At 36.7% G+C, this 12,470-nt stretch overlaps 1 protein-coding gene across 1 annotated transcript in view; it reads left to right on the plus strand.

Moving 5' to 3' along the window:
* LOC306875700 (disintegrin and metalloproteinase domain-containing protein 23-like) overlaps positions 1 to 3,740 on the plus strand; it is a gene marked incomplete at both ends in the record, with an annotated part of 36,004 nt that extends 32,264 nt beyond the window's left edge. Inside the window, one exon of the mRNA XM_079426401.1 lies at positions 3,695 to 3,740. Coding sequence (XP_079282527.1) covers positions 3,695 to 3,740 — 46 coding nt within the window. The remainder of the gene's footprint in view (positions 1 to 3,694) is intronic.
* Between the last annotated feature and the right edge of the window lie 8,730 nt (positions 3,741 to 12,470).

A 12,470-nucleotide genomic window follows, 5' to 3' on the forward strand; every position in this document is an offset into this window, starting at 1 on the left:
GTCCTGACATGGTGTCAATCAACTTCTGGGCCACATCCTGACTGATGGCAACCCATTCTTGCATAATCAGTGCTTGGAGTTTGTCAGAATTTGTGGGTTTTTGTTTGTCCACCTGCCTCTTGAGGATTGACCACAAGTTCTCAATGGGATTAAGGTCTGGGGAGTTTCCTGGCCATGGACCCAAAATTTTGATGTTTTGCTCCCCCAAGCCACCTAGTTATCAATTTTGCCTTATGGCAATGCACTCCATCATGCAAGGCATTGTTCATCACCAAACTGTTCTTGGATGGTTGGGAGAAGTTGCTCTTGGAGGATGTTTTTGTACCATTCTTTATTCATGGCTGTGTTCTTAGGGTAAATTGTGAGTGAGCCCACTTCCTTGGCTGAGAAGCAACCCCACACATGAATGGCCTCAGGATGCTTTACTGTTGGCATGACACAGGACAGATGGTAGCACTCACCTTTACTTCTCCAGACAATTTTTTTTTTCCGGATGCCCCAAACAATCGGAAAGGGAAATGACTTCAGAGAAAAATACTTCACCCCAGTCCTCAGCAGTGCAATCTCTGTACCTTTTGCTGAATGTCAGTCTTTCCCTGATGTTTTTCCTGGAGAAAAGTGGCTTTTTTGCTGCCCTTCTTGACATCATCCTCAAAGTCCTCGCCTCACTGTGCGTGCAGATGCTCTCACACCTGCCTGCTGCCATTCCTGAGCAAGCTCTGTACTGGTAGTGCCCCGATCCCACAGCTGAATCAACTTTAGGAGATAAACGTTTTGAGAATGACACAAAAACATCCTCCGAGAGCAACTTCTCCCAACCATCCAAGAACAGTTTGGTGACGAACAATGCCTTTTCCAGCATGATGGGGCACCTTGCCATAAGGCAAAAGTGATAACTAAGTGGCTCGGGGAACAAAACATTTAAATTTTGGGTCCATGTCCTGGAAAAATCCCAAAACTTCATCCCATTGAGAACTTGTGGTCAATCTTTAAGAGTCAGGTGGACAAACAAAAACCCACAAATTCTGACAAAGTCCAAGCATTGATTATGCAAGAACGGGCTGCCATCAGTCAGGATGTGGCCCAGACGCTGATTGATAGCATGCCACGGCGAATTGCAGAGGTCTTGAAAAAGAAGGGTAAACACTGCAAATATTGAGTCTTTGTATAAACTTAATGTAATTGTCAATAAAAGCCATTGACACTTATGAAATGCTTGTAATTATACTTCAGTATACCTTAGTAACATCTGACAAAAATATCTAAAAACACTGAAGCAGCAGACTTTGTGAAAATGAATATTTGTGTCATTCTCAAAACCTTTGGCCACAGCTATAGATATCTATGCATACATTTTGACTGGTTTCTTAACCTTCTACAATGAACCGTTTTAAAGGATTTACTTACAGAATTTACTTACTGTCAGAATTGACTTACTCTCTTGTTGTTTCAACTTTTCTTTCATATGTGAAGCACAAGCAGATGTCTAGCAGAATGCCAGAGTGCTCTTTTTAGTTTAGTGATTTGATTACAATCTTTTACCTTATGATTGAGATGCATCCAATGTGACATTGGGTCACATTTCAGTCAGACTGGATTCAGTTAGCTGTCAAACGTGAAAGTAATGTTGTATGTTGTATGTATAAGTATGTTGACAAAATTAATTACTTAATATTTGCAGTTTCAGAGTTTTGGATCATTATTGCTTGATGGGCAAAAAGAAAGTTATCCAGGTTTGGAGGATGAGTAAATGATGAATGAATTTTCTTTTTTGAGTGCACTATTTTTTTAAGTGAGTAAGTGTGTTGGCGTAAGTAACAGAGGAGTGTGGCGAGACACCATCATAACCCTTCCGCTCTCTTTCAGTCCTGTGTAAACTCAAGAGGCCTTTGTGACATGACATGTGCTCTTCACTTCCTGTCTGCTTGTGGAGGTGCTGGCTGGCAAACACACCTGGTACAGACAGCTCTCACTGGCACTGGTCTGCATGTCCACGTCCAGAAATGCTGGCATTTCACTCTTTCACACAGTTATCCCATCTGCATGGTGGTGTGCAGGAAATGCATCATTTCATAATCAATGATGTCATCTGAAGGGTTGTTCACACTGACAGTGGTTAACTGGAGGTTGTCAGTTTGTAGTACAGCTAGTAGATGTTTCTGCTTTGACTGTATAAGAGGTGGATCATGTTCGATTTACACCCTTTGATAGTTGGGTCTATGACATTGTGCTCATTTGTTTGTCCAGATCCAAAAATATATTCAAAAATACCATGAATGCAATTCATACATGCATACATTGACTTAAATAGACACTTCTATGATGAGCATGTTTTTAATTCATTTTTAATTTTTTGGCATAAGTAAAAAATGTCAGCAACTGTTCTGATATGAAAAAAAACTGAATTATCTACCCCATCATAACAGTAAAACCTACATGCAGGGGGGAAAAAAACAGGAAATGATAGAGACCCTCGCAGACCCTCATGACTGTTCAGTGTCAGTAAGTTTGGTAAAATATCAGATAATTTAGGCAAAGATAGCATATTGTAAGATGTCATGTGGTGCGACCAAAAAAAAACGAACTTAAAGACATGTATGACTTTATAAAACTATATTTAAAAACAGCATAATGGTTATTGCAATGTGTGCACTCACATGTATTCAAAGTGTAAGGAAAATGTTTTATCACTTAAATTGCCATTAACGTTAAAGCATTAATATAAGTGATATTAACTAACAATAAGCAATACACTAGCTGTTACTTATTTATTAACTTTTTGATAGTTAATAAAAACACATTTTCTCATTGTTAGTTTGTGTTAACCCAGGTCCATTAATTAATATTAACAGATACAACTTGTTTAATTTAACATGAACTAAGATTAATAATGCTATAGCCTGTGTATTTTTCATTGTTAGTCCATGATTGATAATGTATTTAACTAATGTTAACAAATGTTAACTAAATTACTTTTTGCTTGATAATTACAGCACACACTATTTTGGATTCAATAAATTTAAGTCCAGTGAACTTTATTGTCATTCTGCCATATGTGGAGACATACAAAGGAACGAACTGTCCTGCCTCAAATTACCACGGTGCTACACCTGTAAATACAAACAAACATACACACAAGACAGGTATCCAAACATATAACCTGTAAGGTTGTAGTTGTGCCATCTTGGCGAGTGATGTTGCATTGGTGTAGTGTCTTTTCTTTATCTTGGACACTTGTTATATTATTACTCATGCCTCTTAAAATCTTCAAGTCTCATGAAAATTTAGGATTTCATGTTGCTTAAATTGCTGTCAGTGTGAACGCCCTTAAGACCTACACCCCATCAAAAGATCACGTGTTCACTGAGTGTGGTCTGTTCTTTTTGAAGCAGTCCATTTCCACTGAAATAGCCCATTGCCAGTCAATCGCCCTTGTCCTTGTCCGCTGATGTAAGGCATGGCGACAGAGCTGTTCTCTGTAGATCGTTCTGCTTCAGTTCCACAATGTGTAAACAACTTCAGTACATAAGCAACAGATTATAGCCATTGGAGAGCATGTGTAGATATTACGTTAGATTGTAGAATTTCATTTCCCTTATTTGAATGCCGTGGAGCTGAAACAGAGTCTCAGTTATGATGATTTGTGTTTTGTTTCCCAATAACTTTTCTCTTTCCTCTTCTTCCAAACAACAAGAAACGTCAAACGGCGAGGATACGATCCAAGTGCTTCTGCCATCTAGTGGACAGAGGGAACGCTCCGATCTCCAGAGCTTCCCTATTCAGCTGGGCTGCTGTTTTTGCTGGTCTTTTCTGGCATTAGTTATACTTGAAAATGTTACACATAATAGTAAAGAATTCAACCAACAATATCTTAGTTATGTAGCTCCACCCCCTTTTATAAACTCCACCGCCTCTCACTGAGCCATCTTTATTGACATATCTCCCTCTACCGTAGCAGCCAATCACATCATTCTTATATTACAGAAGCATGACATGACAACAGCCTGACCTTGGCGCCTGTTTGAAGGTTTTGCATGGCTAATGCCCATATTCAGCAGAAAACAGCATAACCTATGAAGAGCATAAATATTACCCACACAATCTCAGACCCCCTTTATTTCTTGATTGCTTATTTGATGGAAGTAATTGATAGCTGCATAGCTTAGCCTTAGAGAGACATGTTGAGTTGGATTTATGGGATAGATTTAATTCTACATATACTGTAAATGACCAGATACATCTATGGGAATAGCTCATGCAAAAATGAAAATTCTGTCATTAGTTTCTACTTTCATATTTTTCCAAAACTATGTGACTGTCTTTCTTCAGTGGAACACTAAAGATGTCAAGCAGAATATTTTGGCAACTCTACACCATACTCTGAATGTGAATAATGCTCAAGGTCTAGTATTGTCAAAAAAAGAAAAGATTGTCAAAAAGCCAATCAGATGAGTGTGTGGGCGGGCTTTCTCTCTGGATAAGTATATTATCTATTTTAAACTAATATTAAACTAATTTACTAATTTTAATTTATTTTCCTTTTATTTTCAAGATCAGAGGCAAAATATCCTGTCACTTTTAGTATTAAAGTTCACACTAAATGAAAAACCGAATCATTTCAGCGAACCAGTTCTTTTGGAAAGTTCATTTCAATGAACCGATTAAAAAAAAAAAACATTTAGTTGAACTGGCTCATATGGTTCTTGTGCGCTACTTTGGCTGTGCATCTTGCACCATCCACCTGGAACTAAAGTTTGATTTGTTTCAATATTGTGCATCATTTCAAATGGTTCCTGGCTGTTAATAATGAATGATTGTTCAAGAATCGGACATCATTAATTTAAACAAGCATTAAACACTTTTAACACTAACTAAAGCACATAATCAGTAACTGAGATTATCATATGCTGTTGTTTCAGCTGCAATGTCACAGAAATAAAAAAAGAAAGTTAGTAGAATCTATCACGTATTGCTGTCATGGCTGGCTAGAACAAAAACACGAACATGGAAAGGACACTTTTTATTGCGTGTCACAGCATTAGGACACAGTGTTGTGTCCAGAGGCTGCAGGCTTCAAAATGAGACACAGTTCCATTCTGAAGGACTCATCCTCATGATCTAATCCTCCAGGGGTGTGTTTCTCCTGCCAATTAAGGAGCTGCGGTTATTGCACAATTAGACCTGCGTAAAGAATCATGGGAGCAAGTGTCCATAAGTGTCCTTCATTCAAAGGGCCACTTCGGTTTGGAATGATCCTTCATGAATGTTCTCACACCAAAGTACAGCTCAGAAGCGGATTTGTCCAGGTTGGAATGCAGCAATAATGTAGGCTAAACTTTGTCTCACATAGCGTGACCTTCAGATTGACGGCAGAAGGTCTGGACTACATAGCAGCTTTCATTGGTCAAGCACCAGTGAAGAGATTGTCTGATTGACATGTAAAGCAAACGATCGTAGTTAATTTTGTTTAGTGTCATGTGTAGGGGCGTGAAAATGAAGTCAATGTCCCTACAATAACAGACCAGTTTGCAATTCAATATTAGATGACGTCTGAGGCTGAGACTAGCTAAGCATAAAAATGCATGTTACGTACATGAGGAGGATTGGTAGTCACGTTAATTGTTCAATTGTACATTGGAAAAAATTATGGCGCACCACATATCTATCAAAAATAGATATTGTGGCTATAAATTAAGAATGAATTCCAACCATTTATTAGTTTGTGGCTGTATTTTATTAATTGGTTCCCTTGTTTAGTTACATCAAGTTGTAATAATTTGTTCCCTCATTTTAATTGAGTTCAGTAGTGGTCAGGAGGGAATAAATTAATGTTGTGGCAACAACTTTGTGGTAAATTCTTAATTTGTGTTTCCATATGTCAAGGGCAGGACACCATACAAAATTTTAGAAAAAGTCAAAAGGGTAAATGATGACAGAACTTTCATTTTTGGGTGAATTATCTCTCTAAGGTGAATTCTAATATAATTTATAACATAATTTTACTTTTTCTAATTAAATATTTTTGTTGTCTTGTGCTTTGTTTTTAACGGAGTGCATTTAGTGCCCATTTTTACAAATGTTTGTGACTAAACTTGCATTTTTAGCAAACATTTATTCAAAATATGTTAATATACCAATGTTTATTTCACATAAATGCTGTATGTTTAATAGTGTGTGTCTATCTGGCATACTGTGCATTGATTTGTCTGTTATTTGTCGGTCTTTTGCTCTGACACGGGGCTATGAGTGAACACATCTATAGATGCTGTACCTCAACACCCAAGTTGAATGAGACAGTGACTCTAAGCCAAAGATCAAAGGAAAAATATACGTTTGGGATGTTATATACAACACTTTACTGTGATATTGTTTCCCCTGATGAGGTGAGGTAGTGTTATCATAACTGATCACCTGAAACACATGCAATAACCTGATCAGTCCTACCTTGTTTCATCTGTTTAACTTTGCCACTCAATTGTAATTGCACAGATGGTTAGATTTTCGAGACATTATTATATGCCTTTCTCATCATCCATCTCCCTCAGCTGTCAGCGCTGCTAACCCTACTGGAAGTGATTGCTTTGCTGCATGAATTTACTATAGTGGGCTTATTACTCTGTGTGAAGTATGAGTGCCCGACCCCATAGGAATATGTATATTACAGAGACTGTGCTGTGCTCTTTGTGCATGTCAGCTACAAAACTTTTATTTACTATGCAAACAAATTTGTTGCACAAAGCGAAGGGTTAAAACAGTAAAATACCACACTGATGTATCACAGTTGACCCTGTTTTTTAGCCATGATATGATAGTTATGCTGAGCTTCAGGAAAAGAACATTTGGTTGCTTATTATCCTTTAATAAAAAGGAATGAATGTATTATCTTTTGTTAAAAAAGCAACTTATTTAGCAGAATTACAATAATTCCCAGGTTATTTTCACATTTAGGTTTCAGGTTCAATTTTGGAAACTTGCCTTTTATATTTTCTCTGGTTTTCATCAGCACTGTTTATTAGCCTAAATTTTCCTCCATTTACCTGCTGCTGTTACTCTGAACTGTAGGAAAGTCATCGAAGTAAACAATAAAATCAACAGTATTTTACACCTCTGTCTGTAGTTTCTCATGATTATTTAACCTGGGATGTTTTGCATGGTGGTTTAATAGTTCTTCATTGTTAATTGACACAGGAATAGCTGTATAAGATGTATCGATTCAGTAAAACGGTAAATATGTTTTGTTAAAGATGGTGATTACAAATAATGGAGACTGAGGATAGTTGAATAATTCTCAAAGTATTGTAAGTAAAATATGAAGTAGTAAAATGTATGAATATTACAGTATTGACTTGAACATTTTAGCAGAAGCATTATTAGTTCAGAGGCTTTGTCTCAGGTGAGACATTATTTAAAATATATATTTTAAAAGTCGCGTTCATTTGTTTATGTGTAAAACATTTGACACCATGTTCACTTTGTGTGGTTTTTGAATCATCAACTTTTAAGTTAGCCTACTTTATTATTTACTTTCAATATATAGACTGATGGTCTGTTTAACTAAAAAAGTTATGTGGCAACTGTGTTAACTGTGAATTCACAAAAAAATGTCAAGCTTTTTAATCATCCTGAAAATTTTTATAAGGAGATTTTTAACAGGGAAGGCAAATAATCTGATTTATATAATTTAATGTCTATTCAAAATTTATGTTTGTGAAACATCCTGTTCATTAAAAGAAAGGATCACAGAACACAGAAGTGCAAGGAGTCCTGTTGCAAGACATTTTTCTGAATGTAACCATAAAATGCCGTCTTTTTTCCTTCTTGGCATTAAAAAGGTTAAACAGAGTATAACAGGTGGTAAAATTGACTGTATAAGTTTTATTTGAAAAGTCTGTTTCCAAAAGGTGTGAATGAGGATTTTTCTCTTCAAGACTTATTGTGATGGCGGTTTTAAGTGTGTATGACTCCCTTATTCATGTGTAAAATAGGTTCATCTGATGTGGCTGTACTCTGATTGGGTGATTGTTACTGTTGGTTAACTCTAATTAATTAGTTTGATGTCTTGAGTTAAGATTGTCAGCTGTTGCTAATTTGTTCACAGGTAATCCAATATGAATATGATGTGTTTTTAAATGTCTGTGTATGATGTGTGCGGTTGTGGCTAGAAGGGATACAGTGCCGACAGGAAACGAACAATGAAATTAATTTTCTAAATTGTGTTTTACTAATGTCTACACTTACCCCAACCTTAGACATACCCCTTACAGTAATGGAAAAATAGTAATTATTGTTGTACAGTGTGACAAAAATGACACTGTATTGATGTGCGCATGCCCAGTAGCACCATACTTATACCTTCTAGCCTTAACCGATGTGTGCTGAATAGGCTCTTAGGCCAAAACATGTTGGTATCAGCTGGCTAATCAGCTTTAACGGATATACAAATGGATTCACCCAAAAACATCAGAAAATATACGGCTAGATATTGAGCAAACTATTTGTAAGGATATTCGAATTTCAGATTTACCATTCTATAGTCAGACAATCAATAGCAGCAGCTCTGACAGCCTGGTGGACATTTCACCAAATCACAAACACTCCTCTTGCACATCTAAATACACCCCCATTTGGAATAACCCAGATTATACAGTTAATAAAAAGCCACTTAATTTACACACATGGGCAGAAAAGGGCATCACACAACTCCAACACATCTTTCATAGTAATAATCTGGCCTCTTGGTCCAGAAATAGGGCATCAAGAGTAATAGTTTTTTGGAATATCTACAAATCAAATCATCTATCCAATCAAAAATCAACATTCGGTCCATTAATCTAGAACTTTCACCTTCAATATCAGAGTTAATTAATAAATAGTCCTCAAAAAAAACTACTCTCCAAAATATACAGAATAATAATATAATCAGACAACACATTGAGTTTACCACATGCTAAATGGGAATCAGACCTATCTATTGCTCCTGATGCTGATTTCTGAAAACAAATCTGCAAGAATATCTACTTTATGACAAAAAATGCCAACTTGCAATTTATATAGTATATGGTACTTCACAGATTTCACTTGACCGGACAGAAATTGTTTAAAATGGGATTCACTTCAGAAGCATGTTCACATTGCACCCAACATACAGTAACCCAGACACATATGATAATTTATATATTTATATATTTCCCCAATATATAAAAATTTGGGGGAAAGGTCATTGAATCACTATCCGTCACTATGGGATGTCACATCCCAATTTCTCCATCATTTTGTGTACAAGGCGATATATCCATAATCAATTTAGACAATATAAACAGTCAGTTACTCCTAGTGGCGCTAGCTATCGCCAACAAAACTATCCTCATGAACTGGAAGTCTACTAATTGATTATATCTCGATGGGAAGTCTATGCAGTTCATCTCATAGTAATAAAGTAGAATTACACATCCCTTCTTGTCATCTCTCATTACCTTCCAGCAGTTATAAATCTGTTGGCCTTCTTTGACTGAGACCAATCACAACAACACATCTCCACCTAAACTACTATTTGTACTTAATTTGAATATTAATCTCTGAGAGTTTTGGAGAGGGGTGGAGGACAACATTAATAAGAAAACACTGTTAAGAAGGTTATTTATACTGTAATGTATGTAAATTAAAAATTAAAGTCATTTTATTTGTTGTCTGTTGTTCTTAAATATAGGCCAAAACTTGATGAAGTGTGTCAGTTTTTGACCAATAATACTGATAACCATAATAATTTTGGTCACTATAATCGTGATAAGAAATTTTCATATCATTACATCCCTAGTCTCCAGTAGGCTGTGAAATCCAGGTCTGTATCTGGTGTGGTGGAGTTGTAATATGGGTGGGTGGATGTAATGTGGGCCTTAGGGCTTGTGTCTCCCCGCCGTCTCTTCCAAGACCTCTTGCCCTGGTTGCTTCTGGCTTGCATGCCTCGCTTTTTAATGCATCACATATTAGCTGAAATACATACACACAGCTTTATATATTTATATATGTATTTATGATTTATGTAAGTTAATATTACATTTGATTGTCTTGTAGTGTGGAGGATTTGTGCTTAAATAGACTTTGAGAAAGAGACAATGTAAAGCAACTTAAGAAGAAATGTTAAATGCTTTATTGTTGCTGGGGGACATCTTTCCCTGGCACTCCCGTTGTGGTATGACATGGGCTGGAGTTTAAGTTAAGGTATGTTGTAGCCATGGCAGGATCAGAGGCAACCCCAGTAATTATTAAATATTTATTAATTTATCATTTAATACTATTATTAATTATATTTTTAGTAGTACTTGCTCTCTTCATTGTCCTCCACCCTTTCCCAATCTTAATGAAATAATAATAATTATTATAATGGTTATTATTATTAATATTGTTGCTAATAACATTTGTCTTTTTTTCTTTTTTTTTAATTATACTACTTATATCTGTTATTAATCTGTTAAGATACTATTTTATTTGTATGCTTCCTCCCCCACCCCTAAACACAATGACACACACACACACACACGCACACACACACACACAAATGCATGTGTTGCAGGTCCCACCTGCGGAGACCCGTGGACAGATTACTGTGAACACTGTAAACACAGAAAACAAAGAAAAGGAACCAGAGTCGCATCTGTATGGAGCGATTTTTGTGCCAATATTTATCAAACAAATCCAGTGTTTTGCAAATAAACACAATCTGCTTTGCAAAGAAAAACTCGACTTTCAAACAAACGCAAAGTGATTTTCAAATACAAAACTCTAGAGCAGAACTACTGGCAGTCAAAAATAACAATGAATTGGCCTACAAATAAGTCAAGGTCCATTCAGTCTTTTTGTCTTACCTCTGTGAGTGAAGTCATCAGACAGCAGCCTAGCTCTTCTCAGTGTGAAGATGTCAGGGCTTGTCTCGAATATTTAAGCTATTTTCCACATTATATTTGTACTCTACATATCGAAAGCAGTGGACACTCCTCCTCTGGGCTACTTCCTTAATGAACGAACGGGTTAGTTTCGTTTTCGAAGAGACCGTGGAGGAAGTGTAATTTTATACCGTTGTCATAAATGGATAGATAAATAAATAAATAATATATGTATATATATATATATATATATATATATATATATATATAGGCTGATTTATAATCACTGTTTGAAACAGTTGTGACACATTTTTTGAGTCCATTCTGATTAGCGCCTTTATTTGCATGTGTTTGTGAGCATGCATGTGTGGTACCCACAGAAAGTGTTTACACTGTATGAACATTCATGAATCCCTTTATTTATATATATATATATATATATTCATCTTTTTCTATGAATAATCCAAGCAGAGACTTTTATTTTAAAACGGGAAGATCACGTACAGGGCCGTCTCCATAGCAACTCCTAACACAAACAGAGGAGCAGAGAGAAGAGGAGCGTCTCGCTTCAGCCTGCGGTGGACATCCAACCCCGCCCACATCCAAGCGTGACGTCACAAGCCACGCCTGTGTCCAAATACCTGACATTCTTATTATTTTGAAACAGGAAAAAGCATCGATAAGAAGATAAGTCTAAGTGTTTGCAAACCGCTAAAAAGAAGAAGTTTGCTGTGTTGGTAAGTAAAAAAAACAACAACTTTGGTCTTAACAAAGACTTAAAACGTTGACAACTTGAATGTGTGCATGTGTAAACAACAGTTCAGCATGCTTATGTGTTATGAACTGTACACAGGCACGCTATTACTTAGATATCACTAACAGATATATATGTATGCATGTGTGTGTGTGTGTGTGTGTGTGTGTGTGTGTGTGAGTGTGTTATCCAGCAAGACAGTGCTGTGTTATGTGGTTGCTCAACCAAGTTACTGTGCAAGGGTTCTGTGATCAGTATTCTATATCCTGCGATCCAACAGAGGATAAGAGGTACGGAGAATGGATCAGTTTTTATAGGGAAAGACTAGTTAAATGTTTAGCCAGGTCACCTCTGATTTTTGAACTAATCAATCATGTTAACAACTTTACAGCACTTGTTGTGAATTTCACTGACACTGTAGTAGGGTCACTTTGTGAAAACATCTAAATCAGGGTTCCTCAAATCTTACCCTGGAGGTCCAATCTGCTGCAGAGTTTAGCTCCAACCCTGATCAAACTCACCTACCTGTGATTTTCTAATGATCCTGAAGACTCTGATTAGCATGTTCAGGTGTGCTTGATTACGGTTAGAGCTAAACTCTGCAGGAATGGTCCAGATTTGAGGACCCCTGATCTAAATGGTTAATTATAGATCTAGTAAGACAGAAACTCACCTGTTCCTCACTCATTTTGGTCTGAAAAGGTAAAGAGGTGTTTCAGGTCTCGGGAGACTAGCGTAAATTGACCAACAGCGCCATCTGCTGTTTTGGAAAAGAAAGTTGCTCAATTGCACATGTGAGAAAATCAGCCCGCACTCGTGTGAGAAAATCAGCCTGT

This window comes from Barbus barbus (genome assembly GCF_936440315.1).
Source record: "Barbus barbus genome assembly, chromosome: 10".
Lineage (NCBI taxonomy): Eukaryota > Metazoa > Chordata > Actinopteri > Cypriniformes > Cyprinidae > Barbus > Barbus barbus.